The 20688-nt window shown below is 34.0% G+C and overlaps 2 protein-coding genes and 1 long non-coding RNA gene across 5 annotated transcripts in view; 2 read left to right on the forward strand and 1 right to left on the reverse strand.

The window, feature by feature from the left end:
- eya (eya transcriptional coactivator and phosphatase 2) overlaps nucleotides 1–20688 on the reverse strand; it is a 51501-nt gene that overhangs the window by 7968 nt on the left and 22845 nt on the right. For 2 of the 3 annotated variants that reach the window (XM_073092207.1, XM_073092206.1), the window contains exons 2-8: nucleotides 17666–17888; nucleotides 10144–10181; nucleotides 3571–3896; nucleotides 2987–3101; nucleotides 1612–1716; nucleotides 1305–1458; nucleotides 489–642 (exon numbers count right to left, since the gene is read on the reverse strand). In XM_073092207.1, coding sequence (XP_072948308.1) covers nucleotides 489–642; nucleotides 1305–1458; nucleotides 1612–1716; nucleotides 2987–3101; nucleotides 3571–3896; nucleotides 10144–10181; nucleotides 17666–17740 — 967 coding nt within the window. In that variant the 5' untranslated portion in view covers nucleotides 17741–17888. The remainder of the gene's footprint in view (nucleotides 1–488; nucleotides 643–1304; nucleotides 1459–1611; nucleotides 1717–2986; nucleotides 3102–3570; nucleotides 3897–10143; nucleotides 10182–17665; nucleotides 17889–20688) is intronic. The other variant, XM_073092208.1, reaches the window with a different exon arrangement.
- The window catches only part of LOC140756661 (stress-associated endoplasmic reticulum protein 2), a 116182-nt gene continuing 105765 nt past the window's right edge, over nucleotides 10272–20688 (forward strand). Inside the window, exon 1 of the mRNA XM_073092213.1 lies at nucleotides 10272–10281. The gene's annotated coding sequence lies outside the window, so the exon portion shown is untranslated. The remainder of the gene's footprint in view (nucleotides 10282–20688) is intronic.
- LOC140756356 (uncharacterized) lies at nucleotides 10959–12427 on the forward strand. Its single transcript, XR_012103880.1, has 2 exons — nucleotides 10959–11157; nucleotides 12226–12427. It is a non-coding gene; the product is annotated as an uncharacterized LOC140756356 (long non-coding RNA).

The following is a 20688-nucleotide window of genomic DNA, read 5'->3' on the forward strand; positions in this document are numbered from 1 at the left end:
AATTGTATCGGTTTTCTTCCCATGAATCACTTCTTTCAAGTTTTCTCCGTCTATTAGTGTTAAAACTGTTGTTTTCCTTATCCATCTTAATGACCAAAGTTTTGAAACTTCACAACAATACGGTTTTACGAGTAATATTATATTAAACGAGGTAGCTAATACTTTATTTCGTAGTTCATAAATAGTTAAAATAGTTTTCTAACTGAAACCACAGTTAACACCCTAAAATTAAATAATAGAAAATAAAATTAACAACACAACACAATGAACACAACAAAATAAACTGACAGATAAGTCCGACAACTAAGTTTGACTTTAGCTGTCCTTGTCAAAAACTTTTTTATTTTGGTATATTGGTAGCACTGTTTTGGTTTTAGACGCGTTCAATATAAGGGTAGTGGGAAGACCACCAAAATTAAATAATTTTGATTATTACATAATATTTGCTAAGATATTGTAACAATGTACACAAATATTTTGTTAAATACCTGATAAAGCGCCTCCGAGGTGGTACGAAGTGTGTCCCGCACTGCCACTGCTGCTCGGTGAGCTGACGTAGGGCGAATAACTAGGAGTAGCGTAATAGCCTCCATATTGAGCTACACTGTGATCCGCATAGCCGGTTGCGTAGCTACTGTAATCCTAAAAATATGAGAAATATGTCTGAGTATTATGAAACATACATTTTTGAGTATAATTCACAATTTTTGTCAATGAATTAAATGATAAGAACGAAACAGATGTACAACATTTTATTAAGAATAATGTGCACAAGTCAAACTAGATGGCGCTATTTACATGTTTTATTCGTAGCACTTAATTCTATGAAGTAGGTACAAAAATGTTAACAAAAATTAATCAATATCATTCCTATTTAATAATTCCTACTTACACAATATGTTTGAATTTTGGTTGAAATACAACGACAAAAGTATGCGCGGCAACTATCATAGATGGCGTTAGTGTTCTATTCAGTCTCCTCTCGGACTTTATGTCAATATTTCTGATAAGTTCAGAATACATATTGAGTTTTTTTATAATATGTGAGCTACTGCCGCCAATAATCAACCCCAGATAGGATTAGATATTCCTACTTGAGCTCAGCCACAGATGCGCCGCTACCCCTGAGGACTAAGCTGGAACGCCTCGGAAAAGTATGTCTCCCTTACCACACCTTTCACACCAGAACACAGCAGCGCTTAACACTGCTGTTATGAAGCACAAATAGGTGTGGCGATGGTGCCGCCGGAGTCAAACCACAAGGGGTTCTACCTAATAGCAAACTACGAGGTAAAGCAACTTACTTGTTGAGTGTTCGGAAAGGACTGCGTGAGGCCACCGTTGTACGAGGAGTAGGCGTACGGCGAGGGCTGAGTACCGAAGCCCGCGCTGGGCACCGTTCCGACGCCGCCCACGCCGTACGCGCTGAGGTACGTTGGCGTGGCTTTACATGACGACCTGGTGGAAATTATACAATCTAAATATTAGACTGAACAATTTATACTTTGAAATAAAATACACGACCTGGTGGAAATGACAGAATTTAAACGTGAGCCAATGAAAAACGTTTACTTTAGAATTAACGAATACTTAACGACACGATTTCCTTACCTATTGTTAGTGTTATGGGGTGGTGGGTAGGCGGCATAAGGCTGGTTGTAGAGGGTAGAGCTGACGTATGACGAAGCCGCACCTCCGCCTCCATACTGCTGCATACTGTTGAAAAGAGCAATAATTATTTCTACTACCACTAAATATTTTTTATATCATTTGATCATATCTACTTATTAAAAATTGTCAAAATTTTATCGTTGGTAGGCAAATATTAGATAGCCCATAACTAATACACAGGTGTCCAATTCTTGTCTGCCACAGATCAAAATTTGAAAAATTACAGTAAACAGAAATTGTTAAATTTCGATCTTTACCATGCAAAATTTGAATAGGTTGGTTATTAATAACGGGCATAGATTGATTATTTATAATAACAGGCGTAAGGAAGCATATGTAATTAGTAATCATAAAATATATGTATAGACTGACTAAATATAGTAAACATGCCCGAAATTTAATTGATGTTATAAAGGTGGGCGTAAGTGTATAACATGCTTTCATGCCCCCAATACTCTTATTAATATGGACGTCATTCCTTTTGCGGCTTCCGTCTTCCATCCGATCGTTAACCTTTGTATTAGGTCATCGAATGTTATTAGAGTAAATTGAGTTTTGTTACGATGCTAATTTAATTTTGGGTAACATGTTCAATATAAAACTCAATTGATTATTGTTTTATGGTATTTAATGTGGATAAAAAGCAGTAAAGGGATGTGTATGAATTTTGACTTAATCAGAAGCTCATGTTAAAATGGAAAACTAATTCATGTGAACATTGGAAATATTTTTTTCCGATCTTGTTTGACATCATCGATTAATCGTTATTAATAAATTTAGTCACTGTTGAATCGTCTGGCATAGAAAATAGTAAACTTTAATCCAGATATAATCTAATTACCGCGCAGGCGAAGATCAGGGAGGTACCTAAACTTCCACAATGACGTAAGTATCTTCCTCATCATTATCATCATCATCATCATCATCATCAACTATCCCACTGCTGGGCTCGGGTCTCCTCTCAGAATGAGAAGGATAAGGCCATAGTCCACCGCGCTGGCCAAGTATGTATTGGTAGACATCACATGCCTTTGAGATTTTTTTTATAAATCTCTCAAGTATGCAGGTTTCCTCACGATGTTTTCCTTCACCGTTTAGCAAGTGATAATTAATTTCTAATACGCACATAATTTCGAAAAATCAGAGGTGCGTGCCTGGGTATTGAACCTCGGACCCCTGGACGACAGGCCGAGCTTCTTAACCACTAGGCTCTCACTGCTTTTTAGTAGTATCTTCATATTTTTCTTTAAGTACCAGGAAGTGGTAATCAATTTCTGATACTGTCACGGCAATATAATGGCTTTTAACAAATTACCTATTATAATACTGGTATGGCAGCGTGGACTGGTCGTAGGGCAGAGCTTCCCCGTACAGCGCCACGTCTGCTTCGCACAGCCCCGGGCTGCGCACCTCGCTCTTGACGCCACCACCTGTTTCATCGTCATCAACATTAGCATTACATAATTAAATCAATATTATCAACATTAGCTTTAGCATTACATAGTATCATCTCCGAAAGAGACTAAATAAGGAAGTAAAGTTTTAGTAATGTCTTTTAAAAAGGCGCTGTGAGAGTTAGCTGTATATAATTTTAAATAAAAAATATATGAATAACATTGTCTTAGCTAAATTACGTAATAATGATAGTACCTACTACGTAAAAGTTTATATACTTAGCTTCAACTAGTGTTGTTACGCTATTGCAAAGATTGATATTATTTATCTTTCTAAGACCTATCTCCTTAACCTATAGTTTTGTAATACTCTAGTTTAATGAAATATCAGATTCAATTAAAATTACTAACACTTCATTAAAAATACAATTAATCAGTGTATTTCAAAATGCCACTAAAACATACATTATAATTATAAAACTATCATACAAATCAACCAACTCACCCGTGCTATCCTCATTCATCAACCAGGCGACCGCAGACGACGAGGAGGTGGAACACAGCCCGCCGGTCGACGTCAACGGCAGCGCCAATCCTAGCGACGTGCTCGTCGCGCATCCGTTCGCCAAGCTACAGCTCTCCACTTCCGAGCTAGGTAGCCCCAAGCTATCAGTGGTCAAACTCAGGTTAGACGGCGTACTCGTGTTTTGAAACAGAGTCGTCGCCCCTGACACTAGCAGCGCGGGTAAACTTGCATCCTGGAGTAACGATGGGGGAGAGTCTGATGTTGATTCGGATTCGCAGGGAGAAGTGTTGACTTCGCCCGATAATCTGTAAGGAATTAACGGTTTAGTGTCGGATTCAAAATTCAATCGTAAAAGGTGGTTGGTCTACATTATAGTGTTCAAATGCGTTTAAAGTTTACTGAACCGTAAGTGTGTGACGCTGCTGGAGAATGGATTGAATCCATTGCCAAAAGAGACCAGTATAGTCCGCGTAAAACTGCTAGTCCGCTCTGAATATAGAAATGAATCGCGTCGCCATAGCAAATTGTATGACAACACCTACTCGCAACAACTTCACAGCGGACTAGCAGTTTGTCGCGAACTATACATAAGTAATGGTTAAGTTATAACTAATTGGGTTGATAATATAATCAGTAGTCATCAAAAATAAAGCTATTATTTTATTATTTATATTTATTAATTTAATGGAAAATAAATCGGCTTGTAAAGTCGCTTAAAATTCAGGGTAGCGTTTTTTCAGTGGTAATTTTGCTAAGCAGGTGTTACTGGCAAATAAAATGTAAAAATGGACCGTTTCGGGCCCAAACTGTTAGTAAAGCTGAGTAAAACAAAACACCCTCAGTTAAACACAACATTGGAGATAAAAAATCCATTAACGGCCCTGTTTGTTTACGAAGACGTGCCTTTTTTAAAGTCACTTATTCCAAATGTCTTAATTTCGGAAGGAGGAAGACGGAAAACGATCGAACAGCACTTGGCCAGTTACCTTTTGTTTAAACGTAATCTAATTTTATCGTTACATTTAATGGTTAACACTTTTATCAATTTCTTTTCCTTTAATTTAACGAAATTGTCAACGCTCTCGTTTACTACAGACTATTTTTGTCTTTTTGTGTATTGTATGTTTTTTTTTTCAGTTCCTGCCTAATATTTCATATATCGATACCTTAATTCGCAAATCAGCCAACTCAACGTTTTGTCAAAATGTTTTTTTTATTTATTTTGATAGTAAATGGCGTTGAACGATACCAAAATAAATAAAAAAAATCATTTTGACAAAAAGTGGAGTTGGCTGATTTGCGAATTAAGTTATCGATATGTACTATTATATTATATATCTACTATGAACCTTATTATACTATCACTAAGATATTGTTTCAGCGCTTATGAATAAAGGAGTCAAAAACTAAAAGTTTTAACTACATTGAGAGATTTAGGTGACTAAGTAATAAGTACTTAACTTTTATGGTAATTTTAAAACCAAATTTGTTTACAAGGTAATTAATTTAATTTTACGATAATAAATTTAACTGTACCCTAAATCGTATAAAAAACCAAGCAAAACTTTTTATAGATCTCTCAGCGTAATCATTAAATGGGCAGGACATAACATAAACATAATTCGTGACATGTGACATTTCAAACTTTAACGTTCAAAATGTTCAATATGTTGAAGTGTGGCAATTAAAAAGATTGTGGCAATTAAGATATCTTTACTAAACGCTAAATCACTGTGTTTGTTTTAAATTATGCCCATAAAACGAGTCACCGGAATCAAAAGGCAGATGCCGTGACAGACCCCTCGTATCTCTGTTGTGGATTTATCTAACAAACTGTTTACACGTGTTCCGATTAATTTAGCTCGTTATCAACGCCTGCGAGCGCCTGTTTAATCAACTCTGTCACTATGACAGTTGGGGCGTGACGTCATTCCTTGTTGTGAACTGGGATCATTATTCTGGATTTGTAATGTAAATGATATGTCGTCTATTTCGTTGATGTTTTTGATTTATAGTTTCAATTTATGTTCTAAGCAATTCTATGTGTAACCAATCACGTATTAAAACATTATTTAGTTGATGCTTCATAATTTCACTGATGTTTGATGTGGTTAGGTATCTACTTTTAAAACTTCCTTCCTTCCTTATACGCTTCGTGTTCTATAAAATTACAATTCATTGTTAAACACAAAAAAATGCGAATGGTAATAATTTGTAAAACGATTAGTTAATAAATGTTTAAACTATTTTCAAATGGTATCGAATCAAATCCTATGTGTTACATTACAATGTTGATAAACGTTTTATACAATGTATTTGGAAATACGTAAGTGCGTTTGAAAGCAGAGAAGATACTCAATTAGTGTTCCAAATGTTTCAATAAAAAAGGAAAAATGTAATATTAACCGACTCTCACGATTAAAATAAGGTACCGTGTATTGATTTCGAATTTGATAAAAAACAAGATATTAAAAATATGCCACACCCAAATGGTTATAATCTTATAATATCAACAAGATTTTACTGAATTAAATTAATAAAATGGCTTTAATAATAAACGCTAATGTATGCAAATATCTCGATATGACAACTTTGTTGTTTAAAGCCAGCTGTTTAATTGCTTTCCGAATATTTTGTTTTATTACCAAAACCTCCATGATTTGTTGATTTCTATTATTCATTTGGCAACATCGATATTATAGAACTAATAACGTCATCATTCATGGTTATGATTTGACCACTTCAACGATTATAAACGGGAACTCGTTGTTCCGCGACGATTTATAGCGTGTTATTAATAACACAATGCTCGCTTATGATATCAATCATTCGGCCAAACACCAGGAATCGTTGTCTAGAAAAAAGAACCCTTGTTTATATTAGTTCGCGCCTTTTTCAAGTGTCACTTTGCTTTTTGCCGCCACTTCGAGAGTTGCGTTCAAACAACACTATCGTATATCAAAAGAACGTCCCCGAGTGGCCGGGCGGAATCTCAGTTAATGTTGGCAGTATTGTCACTATCTTTTTAATTGAAAGCTTTTTTTAATGTTTCGGTTCTTTTCACAGAGTTCTTTTTACTTGCAGTAGTCATCGTAAAACGGCGTTAAATATGTCTAACAAAAGACTTCAAAGCTTTGATAGTCGGCCGTTCTAAAGTGAAGAATGACATTCCATATGGTAGATGACTGAGTTGTCACATTTTTAGTTTTATGTTCAGCGCGGCAAATTGTGATGTTTGTAAAACACGAGCCTTGTCACTGACTCATATCATAAATGCCTTTGAATTTTGATATTAAATTGATGTACAAAGATAATAGATTTATTAGCATGTTTCACGATTGTTAACACCTACAAGTAAATTGAGAAGCTCATATTTCAATGGTAGCTAACTCTTTGAAATAAGCGATTATAGATCAAGCTACCGAAATATATTATGTCCAAGATTAATCAACGGTTTTAAAGAAAATCACATTACATAACATGATTTACGTGGGTTGAAAGCATCATAAATAAATTATAATGCTAAGTGTGTGAATTATGGAAGTGACAATTTAAATAAATGCACCTACGCGGAGTAAATAACATTTTTAAATTTACATATTTTATACCTTCTAGGAACTACGGAAGTAGGGAAACTTGTAGTAACCCAAAACTATAATATTTAGGTATATGTAAGGTTTTACAAAATTAACACTTTGTGTGTAGAAGCAATTACATAAAATTATTAATTTTTTATGGCAACATTGTCACTGAATGTTTTTATTGTTAAAAAAGTCATAATTTTGTTTGCCAGCAAAACTCATTTAATACCTAATCCCTTTGATTTTCGATCAAACTCAACATTAGTCGCTCCAAAGCCACGTTGTTGAGTGAAGTGTAAATTATTTTTTCAACTAATCCCAAACAGGCGCGGAACAAACAAACTCTTACTGCCCTCCGACAAGGACACAATGGCCGGCACACTTCGGAGGAAGCAATAAAAAGTCGTTAGCGGAACACGCGTCAAGGGTTCCGTAGATCAAGTACGAGTATGTTGATTGTTGACTAATTCATTGTACAGTAATTGGGTGCTAATGAAGGTTTGACGTAAATAAATGAAGAAGTAAAAATAAAAATAATTTAAACAACGTAAACTCGAAGGTGGTATCCTTTGTGGTTTGACTCCGGCGGTACCACCTTCAAAGAAGTGTTAGAAGTTAGTGTAAGAATCTACTATTGAAAAGATATGAAACGAAATAGTTTAGGTAAAATCAGCGAAACGTGAATCGTTATCTTTTTTAATTGGGGTGAGTTTGGTATATTTTGAACATTTCACAAATTGCTTTAAATAAAAAGTGTGGAACCCTAGCCCTCTAACCGCCATTTGGCGTCCACGTGTCAACTTTAAGCGCGAGATTCTATTAATTGCGTGTTTTTGTACCGCCAAATTCGGTAACAGATGGGTCGAGACAAATGACACGAATATTATTACAATAAAGAGTTATGATGACGGGTTATGGAAGGTCAATTACTTTATGCACGGCTATTTGTGTTAAATATCGGGTCAGTTAGGATCTTAATTGTCAATATCGAAGTACCGATAACTTTAATTAAATTTTAGTTTAAAATTACAGTTATGGTTAACACTTATTTAAAACAACTATATAGTTAGGTAGATCGTATCAATAGATGTCGACATCAGGATATACAGATATAGACTTATTTCAGAATCTAACGTTAGTTTTAGCATGAACTTAAAATGTATATTATTACACTAAAGAGTTATGATGACGGGTTATGGAAGGTCAATTACTTTATGCACGGCTATTTGTGTTAAATATCGGGTCAGTTAGGATCTTAATCGTCAATATTGAAGTACCTATAACTTTAATTAAATTTTAGTTTAAAATTACAGTTATGGTTAACACTTATTTAAAATAACTATATAGTTAGGTAGATCGTATCAATAGATGTCGACATCAGGATGTACAGATAGTAACTACTTATTTCAGAATCTAACGTTAGTTTTAGCATGAACTTAAAATTTACAATCAATAATTACATTGTGTATAATTCATACTGATCCGCCTTTTTCTAGAACGAGTATTTATTTTGTTGTAAAATTTAACATTTTCAATACATTTCGCTATCTAAAAATAGAAACTCCAAAATAACTGCACTGAACGTTGGTGCAATTAAACTAAAAACGGAAAAGCTCAAAAAACTGTCACGAGATTTTTAACTGCGCCACCCGATACCCTAAATCCTGCCTGTCAAAACTAAAAAAGGAAAAAAATCTTCCGAACACGCAACGGAACGGAATTGTGTCAAAAAAACTGATTTATTGTTCTATTAAAGATGAACTAAGTATTTGAAAACGAAAACTTTCTAATGAATAAAAACTCCGAAGAACGTCGTGTTAACTGCTAATTAACCTAACTAATATGTCGTCTAACATGGAATGTGGCTCGTCGAATACCAACCTATTCATCTTTTCCTTTTGCCTGTCCAAATAGTTCTCATTGAATTTATTAATAATGTCGTCTAAGATGTGAGATTAAAATTCATGAAGCTGTTTAATATTAAAGGTACTTCGCGGCTTAGAACGTTTAATGAAAACAAAACTATGTTTATTGGTAATCATTTTGGCCATAAAATAACAGTCTAATATATTCAAACTGGAATATTTAAGTCCAAAAAAAGTCATCGATGTCACATTATGTCACCTGCACTATTTTGGCAAAAATGTGACAAAGTATATAGAATAAAATTGTAAATTTCTGAACATCTTTAAAATTAGAGACCCAAGTTGACACGTTGTAACATAAAACCCATTGTGTATAAAATCACTTCCTTTGATCAAGGCGTGATAATTTGTGTAGCTCTGATAGAGCGCGTCCCGTTCGGTACCTCTAAGTAGCTCTTTTCACGGCAATTGTGTTTCGACAATATAGGGATTACACGGGGATTATGGACCCTTTCTATTGATATGAAGGAGCGTCCGTACTGAGTGTAAACTTTTATTCGGGTCCCGAAAGGTGGAAATGTGAAGTAGCCTTTATTTGTGTTGACAATGACGTTAATCTACTTGACGGCGACTAGAGTGTGTGTACTGTGTAATGAAGTTGAACACATATAATAATTTTGTTCTAATAAAAATATATTCGTTTTAGCTTTTTGAATCAATATATTATCGTCTTGTTGTATTGATCTGTGATCCTTCTGCAAATCGCAAGATTGACATCCCAAGATAATATTCATTTAGTTAACAAATTACAATTTTGCATCTACTAATTATTTGACTCAACTTTATTTCAAATATATTGTTAATCGCAGTTGATAGATGCTCTAAGCAATAACTTTCTTGTACTTATTGGATCTAAATTAAATTGAACGCATTTTACTGGTTTGCCGCGCTCACTACCAGTAATACCAAAGTAGCGAAATGAATTGAAAACTTTTTCGTTAGTATGAAATATAAGTGCTATGAAGTTACGATAAATTTAATTAATTTCTGTTATGTTGTAAATCAAAACCTATATCTAAAAATGCGCAAATTCTAGGTGAACTTACCGGACATCAGCACTTGAATCTGGTCTTGGTCTTTTTGCCTGTAACAAGCAGAAAATATATAATTCATTTTGAATAAACTATAATCCAATAATGGTAATCTAGTGATAAATTTACATTTTTGTAAAAGAAGGAAAAATTGTATGTTATTAAAAATATTAAGAAATAAATGAAAATAAGCAAGAGCAGATAAAGCGATAAGCGTAATTAATTAAAGATTACAAACTATTGACTAATAACACTAAATTAATTATCGTTGCATGATTTTTCAATTTAGATGACGGAATGAAATCAACCAAAGAGAATTTGTATTTATGTATTTTTGAGTAAGTATTGTAGGGATGACTAGCTGACCCGGCAAAGGCTATGTTGCCATATAAATAAATAAAATGTTAATGGTGAACAACCCTTATCACTTAGGGGTATGAAAAATGGATAGTAGCCGATTCTCAGACCTACTGAATATGCATATAAAATTTGGTGAAAATCGGTAAAACCGTTTCGAAGGTGTATGGTAGCGAGAATTTTATATATAAGATATATTTTTGCTCTATCCGTAATAATTCAATACATTTGGATGAGTGAAGTAGCAGGTAGATCCTTTATACGGCCAATACCTAATGTAACTAATATCTAACTTTTATTAATATTAATTTGTGTGATTTTACATATCGATACCTTAATTCGCAAATCAGACAACTCCATTTTTTTTTCAAAATGTTTTTGTTATTTATTTTGATTTCGTTCAACGCCATTTACTATCAAAATAAATAAAAAAATCATTTTGACAAAAAGTCGAGTTGGCTGATTTGCGAATTAAGGTATCGATATATAGTTTGGACACGACCAATGAAGTGTCTATACTGTCTATCTATCTATATAAAGTCCTCAAAAGAATTGGTAACAATGCAAACAGAACTGGGAAGGATTTTATAAACTTCTGGTGTCTTTCTAGGAAGCGTATCGTTCATTGTTGCTTGAATAATGGCACCTACTTACATTTTCATTTACAAATAGGTAACTGTTTGACAACAACTTTATCATGATTTTCGTCTTTAATTGGCCCATTTTTGGCTATTCTTTCTTTTTCCTGAAAAGGTTTAGGTTAGATTAACAGAATTACCTCCCTATCTGAGATCGGTGAATTAAGAACGCCAGCCTTAACTGGGATTGTATGTTAATTTTTAATTTTGTTAGAAATGTTAGGTTTCTAAAATATGTAGTGGGTAAAATACAAAAGCAGTATTTCAGATGCATAGGATGATAATGTTACGAAATGATAATTTTAGTTTCCTCAATGTAATATTTCGATCATCCGCGGTTACAACATTTAACTTCCAAGCTTGCCTCCTCATTCCAAATTAATTCCCAAGTGAACGTGTAACGGTTAACAATCCTAACTTTTCTAACATACAAGAGATGCCAGATAAACCTTCAGTTATAAATAATAAAACTCCTAAACGTCTCCTCAGATCAAGATTACGGTAACAACATTAATAAAATCAAGCCGAATTTATTTAACAACCTTCAGAGGGCGCCACTGTGTCTCCATTTGATATACGGACGTAAATGAAACGTCGCGCGCGCGATAATGAATTTTATTATCGGAGTTTAGATCTCATATTCCTCCGAATGTTGTCATATCAATCACGATTCCAAAATGTTTGTGAGGTGATTCTGAGTCACTGAATGTTTTCACGTCCTACGTCGTTATGTGCGCCTGGTACTTTTGGGGTACAATGTTAACTCCGTTTTATTTGTAATATTTTGAAACTAACAAAATGAACGTCTGCTGGGTTGGCAGCGAGCAGCTATCTAATGTTTTTCCTGAGGAATACTCAACTTTTTAGAGGTTAACTTAATTATATAAAAAATAAATATTACTTCAAATTTGTTATGTTAAACAGAGAACGAACTTAGTGAAGTATTATCACGAAACAAATGAAATATCATTGCAAAAACAAATGCTCTACTAGATTTTTCTATTACATTGTAGCCATATATGTAATTGATTGTAGCATTGTAGGCACTCGTAGCTCCTAACTACATTTAAATTCCTAAATTTAACACTAGTATTTTTTTCAGTGGCAATCTAGGTACATAATGTTAAGAAGGAAGTCTGTTACCAAGACCGCAGTAAAGTAGTGAAACTAGAATTCACAGAGCTAAAACGTCTAAAATCAATCTCCTACATTTATGCTGGTACAGGACGCTTTATCTACTAGAGCTTCATAATTATCTAAAGTACTTTCGTAGGAAACTGAAAATAAACGATTGGTAAATGTCATAGTTGTTTGACTACTTCGTTTATAAGATCAATCTAATAATGTTATTGTGATTATTTACCCTATTGAAATATTACATTATCGATTTTCACATTACTTCACTTACTGCATAACTAAATTACTAATTCGTCTAAGAACAGATTTAAAGAGCTTTTGTATATTTAAAAAGATTCAAGATTGTAATTGATAAAATAACAATGACATAGAGACATTGAGCTTAAAAATATATTGGAAATCAGTGGCGGTAGGCGTGTCCGCAAATGAAATAATTGAAGTCGATCAATCATCAATCATAGGTGTTACAACACGCCAGGAGAGGACAAGCACCTACCAGGACAACATACAGCCGAGGTGTCGCGCAGGAACGCCGTATATCACCGCGCATGCCTCGAGGTGTGAGGCCGGGCGATCTGGCGATACGGCTAATTTATACGTTTTACGCGGCGACAGCGCGCAGCGGTCGTTTGTTAAGGCTGTTCTATATACTCTGTGCTTTAACGTCTATGGGACATATTTTATATGTCTGTGGTCATACGCGTATGGCATAAACGTAAAATAGATTAGAATATTGGGCAGTCAGAAAGCTTATTTTTAGATATGATTTCGCTGCTTTTAATACCTATCACACATGAAGGAATCACTGCAAAAATGTAAAAGTGAAAATGTATCCGACATTTTTACACAGATTTCATAATATTTACTTTTTATCTGGAAGGATCTACCTTTGATAGAAATAAACTTCCATCCTGACTTTTAGTCAGATCAGTTCGAGGGATCAAGCGCAGTGCGGACTGCGTGTTCAGGCGGAAATTTCGCAGGGAGATGTTGCTGTCCATCTTCTGGATTTAATCCCTTATTCAACTCCTACGCCACCCATAAGATGATATGAATTGGTGATATTACCGACTCCAGACGGCTTAGACTGTAGGTTTTAAGTACAATCATAAAGAAAAGAAGAATAATCTTTATAACAATGATAATGAGCACCCAATCAATTTTATAACGCGTAAATTTTAATACCAGTAACAAGACAACATCAAACTTTATATTTTATGGAGTTGCCTGTGCTCTAAAGAAAGATCAGTACAAAACTGTTATTTATTTAAACGTAATTCGTTTATTGTTTTATCTCACTTTATATTTACGATCGGGGACTCCTACCTCGCTCCCGACTCTCCTCCAAATAAATTTTCAAATTTATCGACCGCCATATTTATTTGATAATTCCAAAGATAGGTAGGTACATTTTCCCGTGATATTAATTCGACGCGTATATTTTTCGAGTCATCGCGTGAAATGTCAATTTTAATAGTGATTTATTAAAACGACAATACCCGGGACCATTTTTTATTGTTTTAGCCCTTCGTAATTTGTTCTGAGCTGAGTTTTATTGTTTACGAAGAAATAAGTTTTGTAAAATAATGGAATGATAAATTAATGTTAACGTGGGAATATTTCGCGGGAATTTCATATCCTAAACGTTCACTAATATTTTATTTGTCACTTCGAGCGAGATACGTCTTTTTGTCTCGAACTTTCATATATTGTACCAGGGCGCAATGAATACGAAGAGGTTATTATGCTGTAATAATCTCTTCGTTTACATATATCTATACCTCTCGCACTTTGGCAATTTGTATGTGCTATCGCATGTTTACTTGTACGCCAATAACGAGACTTCTCTTATCAATGTGCTACTTTCGAAGATGTTCATGTAATACGTGAAATAATTTGTAAGTAAAAACAGTGTTTGTGTAATATGTATCTACGTTCAATTTTATTTGATAGCTTGATAGGAGTTAAGATGAATTGGAATGGTGAAGAACAGCTTACAAATTTAAAGGTACTATCAAGAGAGACATCTCGGCCGATAAATCGCACCGTGTTCGGATCAAGTTGAACAAATTTGTTTTTATTGGTGTTATCTCTGGGTGGCTCTGTGTATCGATGCTTTGCCTTTTTGTTTTTAAAGTTTTTATTGTCGCACCGATCATTGGGAATGGTTAATCGATTACATCGATGTCGTTCAAGAATGGGGTACCGTACGACACAGACGAGGTAGTTTGAGTATGCATTTGTAAATGTAAACCTGTAGACGGTACAGGTTTACAAATGCATAAATTATATACGGTGTACGGTACGAAAATATTAAATAATGTATTTTATTGGCAGATTGATGTTTTTTATTAGCTTTTAAGTGGTTTTAACTACTTGCATAATCTATGCAAAAAACTAAGTTTCGCTTGTTTTTGTTTGAAATACCTATTACTATTATTTGAGTACATAGGGGTAGCTATAGGTAATAGATAAATGCGACAAGTTTTGTTAATTTTTATGCTTTTTATTTTATGTAACAATGAGTCGAATTTATTTTTCCTGAGATAATTATTTATAGTATTTTTTATACTGAAAAGAGTCTTACATTTTAATGTGTATGTATTTGCAGAAGGATGCTTATCAACCCTACTATTAATTACAATTATTTTACTCAACTTTCACAGATTTTTCTAGATTTTCAAAGTCGTCGTTAAAATATACTGTTCTACTGTCAGGCATGGGGCTTCATTCAGAGAAAGAGTAGGTGACAGTTCATGCTGGGAGATTGGTAAAGTTCACGCATCCCAAAGAGAACTTTATTTTAAGGACCGGTGTAGGCTAACCTAGGCATCTAATGCTTGAGAGTTCTTCTGATACTATACTGGAACTGGAAGTCTTTAGCGGTCCATTACTACCTATTAGAAATGTATAATCATTTGTTCTTCTGGAAAATACATCGAGATGCAATTTGATCTCTCCGTATTTTTCTAAGGCATGTGACGTCACTTATCCTAAAAATGGTGTCGGTGACTGTGCCCACTCTTCCTATCTTGAAAACTCAGCAGTGGAACAGTAGATATTGATTGCACCCACAATTAAGACTAAGCTAACATGACAACCGAGATACATTCCGAAACTAAGCTCACCAGCCTGAAAGCCGACTCCACTGGCCCATGATCGCCTGGTATCGTGTAGCTAACGACACACTGTCCCGTAGGTAGGCGACGTTGTTACGAGTTTTTAATGGCCTCTAAAGATAAACGTATGAATGGGAAATGTGAGACTCAAGTCGAAAGCATAAACATTTTGTCCACACTTGTTTGTCTGTAGGGTTACCATGTTTTTATGTTTTCTACCGTTGTTTACCTGATTAAGTGGTCACAGTTATTTTTCAAGGACGTCTATATCAATTCCAATTTACTACCATATTGGTACCTGGTTTGTAATAGTCCTATGTTATGGTTTGAACTTCTGAAGAGTATGGAAAGAGAGATACTGTTCCAGCTTAGTCCTCAAACTTTTATGTTGTAAAATAGTAAACAGGCTCAGTCACTACTTACCAAACCAATACAGTTAAGAGGCCATGGTTGTCACAAAAAAGAAATAACAAAATACAAGTATAAGCCCTAAAAGCTATCTACAATTGCCTAGCTAGTTGCTACTTTTATGGAATTGGACTGCCTCCTTACATCAAACCTTAAAAAACCTACTTCTACCTGCTTTTCTCCAGATTTAATAAATTAATCTTATCTTCCAAAAAACACGGAAAGACACAGTAAAACGAATCCAAACCAATATGATAAGTTAGCAAATAATCCCCAAAACTAAAATGTATGGTAACCCTACACATGTCCTGTACAATAAATTGATGTTACACTAACAGGTAGGTAACGAGATAAAGAATAAGCGGAATTAATTACAGGTTGTGTGGTCGTCACAATACTTATATTAACAATAAACACTCGCGCAATTAGCATAGCTAAGCATAGCATGCGAAGCGCATATGCAAGATTCCATGCAAGCACGTGCAAGGTGAATTGGTTAGTTTTCTTGCTGGTGATTATGCCTCGCTTAGTTACATCTATACTAATATTATAAAGAGGAAAACTTTGTTTGTTTGTTTGATTGTAATGAATAGGCTCAAAAACTACTGGACCGATTTTAAAAATTCTTTCACCATTCGAAAGCTACATTATCCACGAGTAACATAGGCTATATTTTATATGAAATATATTTGATAAATAGATTTTGAGGCGGTACAAAGTTTGCCGGGTCAGCTAGTACAATATAATTTTAAAAAATAATTTCTATTCACGTAAGGGCATTCGCGTAAGTACGTAACTACATTATGATTCTATTGAACATACGAACTATATCGTTTTTCGTTGATAGAAAAACTAATCAGGTTTTTTAATAAGCGAAATAAACGAAGCTTTTTTACAATATTGAAGTATCAAACGAGCATGCAGTTCATTTAATCGTAAGTGGCTACTGCCATCATGGGCATCGTCATCTGTGATCAACTCGAGATAAGATTAAACTCCTACCTGAGGTTGGCCATAGATGAGTCGCTACTCCTGAGGACTAATTTGGAACGCCTCTGAGAAGTATATCTCACTTACCACAACCCGAATTAGAAGACGGGAGGTTAAGCCCTGGTGTGCGTTATTAGGCACAAACTTGTATATTGCTTGTGGTAATTATTATTTTATTTAAAAAATATAGTGTACATAATACATAACTGACTGATAATTTGCATGCTGACGAGGCAGAATAAGAGAACTGTATAATTTTAAGAACATTTGTTAACCTTATTCTAGCAAATAAAGATATAAATAAATAAATAAATAAATAAACAGGCATGTCGGTAGCGTCTCTGGAGTTGAACCAACCAAGTGTTCTATCACTAAATTTAATTAATATAGATTAAAAAAATTAATAAGATTAAACGCTGCGTAACCATTGCATGCTTATTTTTAAACCTTTATTTAAATTGTATTTCTCTTTGACTCGTTTATAGTTTCATTAATTAATTCGCAACACTATTTAAACTACTTAATTTAGTTACTTTAAATTATTATTAATGGTGCATTTTTAATCTAAGTGATATTGGGATATTTTTATTTTATTTACACTTTAAATATCTAGAATACCAAATTTGAAGCGTGCTTATATTTAGTGACCATGGCCAATTTCTGGATTGATTGTTATTAATAAAATATAGTTAAGCCCTCGTAAAAACTGAACCAAGCGATGTGAAGTAACTTTTCGTACATTTTGGTCCAATATTTTAAGGGTACAGATATAATAACCTCAAATCCAGTAATCAGCCCTACTTCTACGTGAGAATACTGTGCAGTTTAATCTACTGGTGCGTCGTGAAGGATAAAGTGGTTGGGGCTTATTTCAGAAGTAGTTCTGACCTTGGGTTCGGCGTGGTCCAGACTGCAGCGCGGGGACGCGCCGCCGAGGTAGCTACACGGCATCAGTGTCACCATTCTGTTCGAACGTTCATTCCGTACACTAAACGATAATATCACTGACAGTCCTCTGCGATAGTCTCTCCGCCATTTTGTCTAACGCTTCGTTTTTAAACGCCACGAGTTAGGGTAGCCACGCGACCGGATTTTGACGTCCATTTTAGATCTATGGAAAAGGTTTTTTTTTATTTTAAACTGTTTTCTTTATCTTAATGTTTATAGTACTTATGTCTCGCATTTGTTACTATTCTTCGAAAAAATTATCTATATTCATTCTTAAAAAATGCATCAAATTTAATAAAAATATTCGGTGCATTAGTTTCTTAACGCCAAAAATACTTTATCAGCAATCATCACGCTGTTGGTGGCTAGTTATCGAAAGGCCGTTAGTCATCGCCCAACGTCAAAAAAAGCAAAATAAGAACAAAAGAAAAAAATCACAAGCACGCCCGGACCACCCACACGGTTCCGTCAAATTCGAAAATGTCGATGGAACGTGTTCATCAAGTTGTCAAATCGGGTTTGACGCGATCGAGAATGAGAGTTTTTATATCGATTTTTTTATTAATAGCCAGCTTCCGTTGCATAAGGAGACGAAATCAACGGGCCTGATAAGACCCTTGACCACAGATTATAAAAACTAAAAGTATCTTGGGTTTGACACTCGTGTGACCAATGTAGGTTTTTGTGCCAAATTTAGACGACCTTTTTAACCACATAATCTAGTAACCTGTTTATCTGCATAATTTAATGTTACCAATGTATGAGAACTGTGAATCAGGTGGGAATGGTTATTTTTTATTATTAAGAAGCCGAGATGTCTGATCTAATTAACCAGCTACTCGATTTGAGAACAAAAAAAACTATATTAAATAGCGTATAATTTGTATGTACGTTTCTTTCTTATAGAATCGAAAGTGGCCGTTGTTTACAATATTTGAATATTAATATTAAATTTTAAGGCTTTTTACACACGGTGTTTCAGCAGTTAAAATAACTTTTGTTACAACGACCGAAATGAACTCATTTTTGTCATCATGTTGTCTGTTTAGTACCATATTAAGATTTAATTAAAGATTGTGTTAAGCCGCATGTTTTTTCAATATAAATACTTATGGTTTTGTTAAAAGTCATGAGTTTCTTAATAGTAAAATTAAATGAAGTTCGATGTAACTTTGAATTTACGTCTTCAAATAAAACATTCAGTTTAATATAAGTATAAGTATTAGTGTAAAACCGTCGTGGTGTCAATGACATCTACGTCTTGTAGGTATCTATCGTGAAGAATCAATAGTTAAAATACTGAATTCATCAATTTCTTTCCCTTATGAACCATAAAAACACTTACAGAATAAATACAGGAGATTTGGTTACCAATTATTTACGACATAATGCGACATCGTAGCGTTTGTACCGACGCTTTTTAACCGACTTCCCAAAGAAGATAGGTTATCTATTCGCCGCGTATATTTTTCTTTTTTTTAACCGACTTCCAAAAGAAGAGTTGTTTAACCCTTACAATTATTGGGATGAGTCCTAATTATACCGCGATTTAATAGCAGCGTGCGCAAACACCCTAACATTCCGTACCATAAAAGTGCTGTGGTGTAAAATATTGGAGTTTAAGGCAGCGTTTCCGAAACGGCGGGGGGTTGAACAGTAGCGTTCGGGCGCCGCGTGGTACGGTACTCCTGTTAGGGGGACTATGATATCACACGGGGACTTGTTTTATTTCTAAATTTGGGTTTTGTTGCTCTTTTTAAGCAAGATATGGAATAGATTATGGTAGAAGGCAGTTTGAATATTTGTGTTTTATTATAGAAGATTTTCGTCGAATGATAATTGTTTGTTGTTAGTAATATGGCATCGTAAACATAGTATTTAAAATATTTCTAAATGGATTTCATTGTCAAAGTGTGTACTGAATTACCTACCAAACAAAAATATATTTAAAAAATCCGCACTATTTTTAAATATGTACATAATTCAGAAGTTAGTGGAATCGGTAGCAAAATTTTTGGTAATTATTGTATTGCTGTCTATATAGTTTACAGAGTAGATAATATAAGTAGGTAATATCATAAAAAATGTAATATTCATACATCAATGATTATGATATTTACGAATATTTGACATTTCATAGTTTTACCGCGATGTATTTTATCATTTTTTCTATAATTGGATTACAATTAAATATTTAAATAACAACGAAATGTCTAAGTAAATTAAAAACATAAAAAGATAATTATAAATTATATGTTACATGATTATAAAATATGCTTATTTTATTAAATTCCTTATATTTTTTACAAATAGAGCTCTCGCAAGAGTCACGTTAAACATTTATTTCTAAACCAATAAATATTATTATCCTCATGTTTCTAATATCATAGACACTCCGAGCGCACTTCGACCTTGCTAGACCCTCACACTGGGGGGTCAGAAATGTCAGATTTCTTGCAACTAGCCACTATGAATACATCTTTATGGATCAAAAGGTAGTTACAAATTATGACACATTTTAAATTGTGCATCGATATTACGCAGTAGGCGTGATAATATAAATATTTAAAAGTATTGAATATTGTTGCAATATTTGTGGTTTATTATTACAATAAGTAATTTTGGGTCCTGGATTTTATTACATTTAAACTTATTAATGATTTTAAAGCTTAACACTCTAAGCTGAAGCTAACATTTCATAGTAAATACGAGTAGTAGTCGTCAGTTATTTATAAATATTCCATCCTCTACCAAATCTAGTAGGGACCTATTGAGGTGTCTATTTTGAAATCAATCAGTGACACTATTGAAACAAAAATATTATTCGCTATAACATAAATTAGGTAATTTCTTTTAACTGTACCCTTAGTATCAGTATTTACGTTTTTACAAAAATAACTGTTTTTGTATTTATTTACGTTGTTCTCATACATTTCCAATCAATTCTGATACAGTCCGCCAGG

Source organism: Epargyreus clarus, unplaced genomic scaffold (genome assembly GCF_041222505.1).
Source record: "Epargyreus clarus isolate Ecla_fem2 unplaced genomic scaffold, WU_Ecla_fem_2.2 ptg000035l, whole genome shotgun sequence".
Classification (NCBI taxonomy): domain Eukaryota; kingdom Metazoa; phylum Arthropoda; class Insecta; order Lepidoptera; family Hesperiidae; genus Epargyreus; species Epargyreus clarus.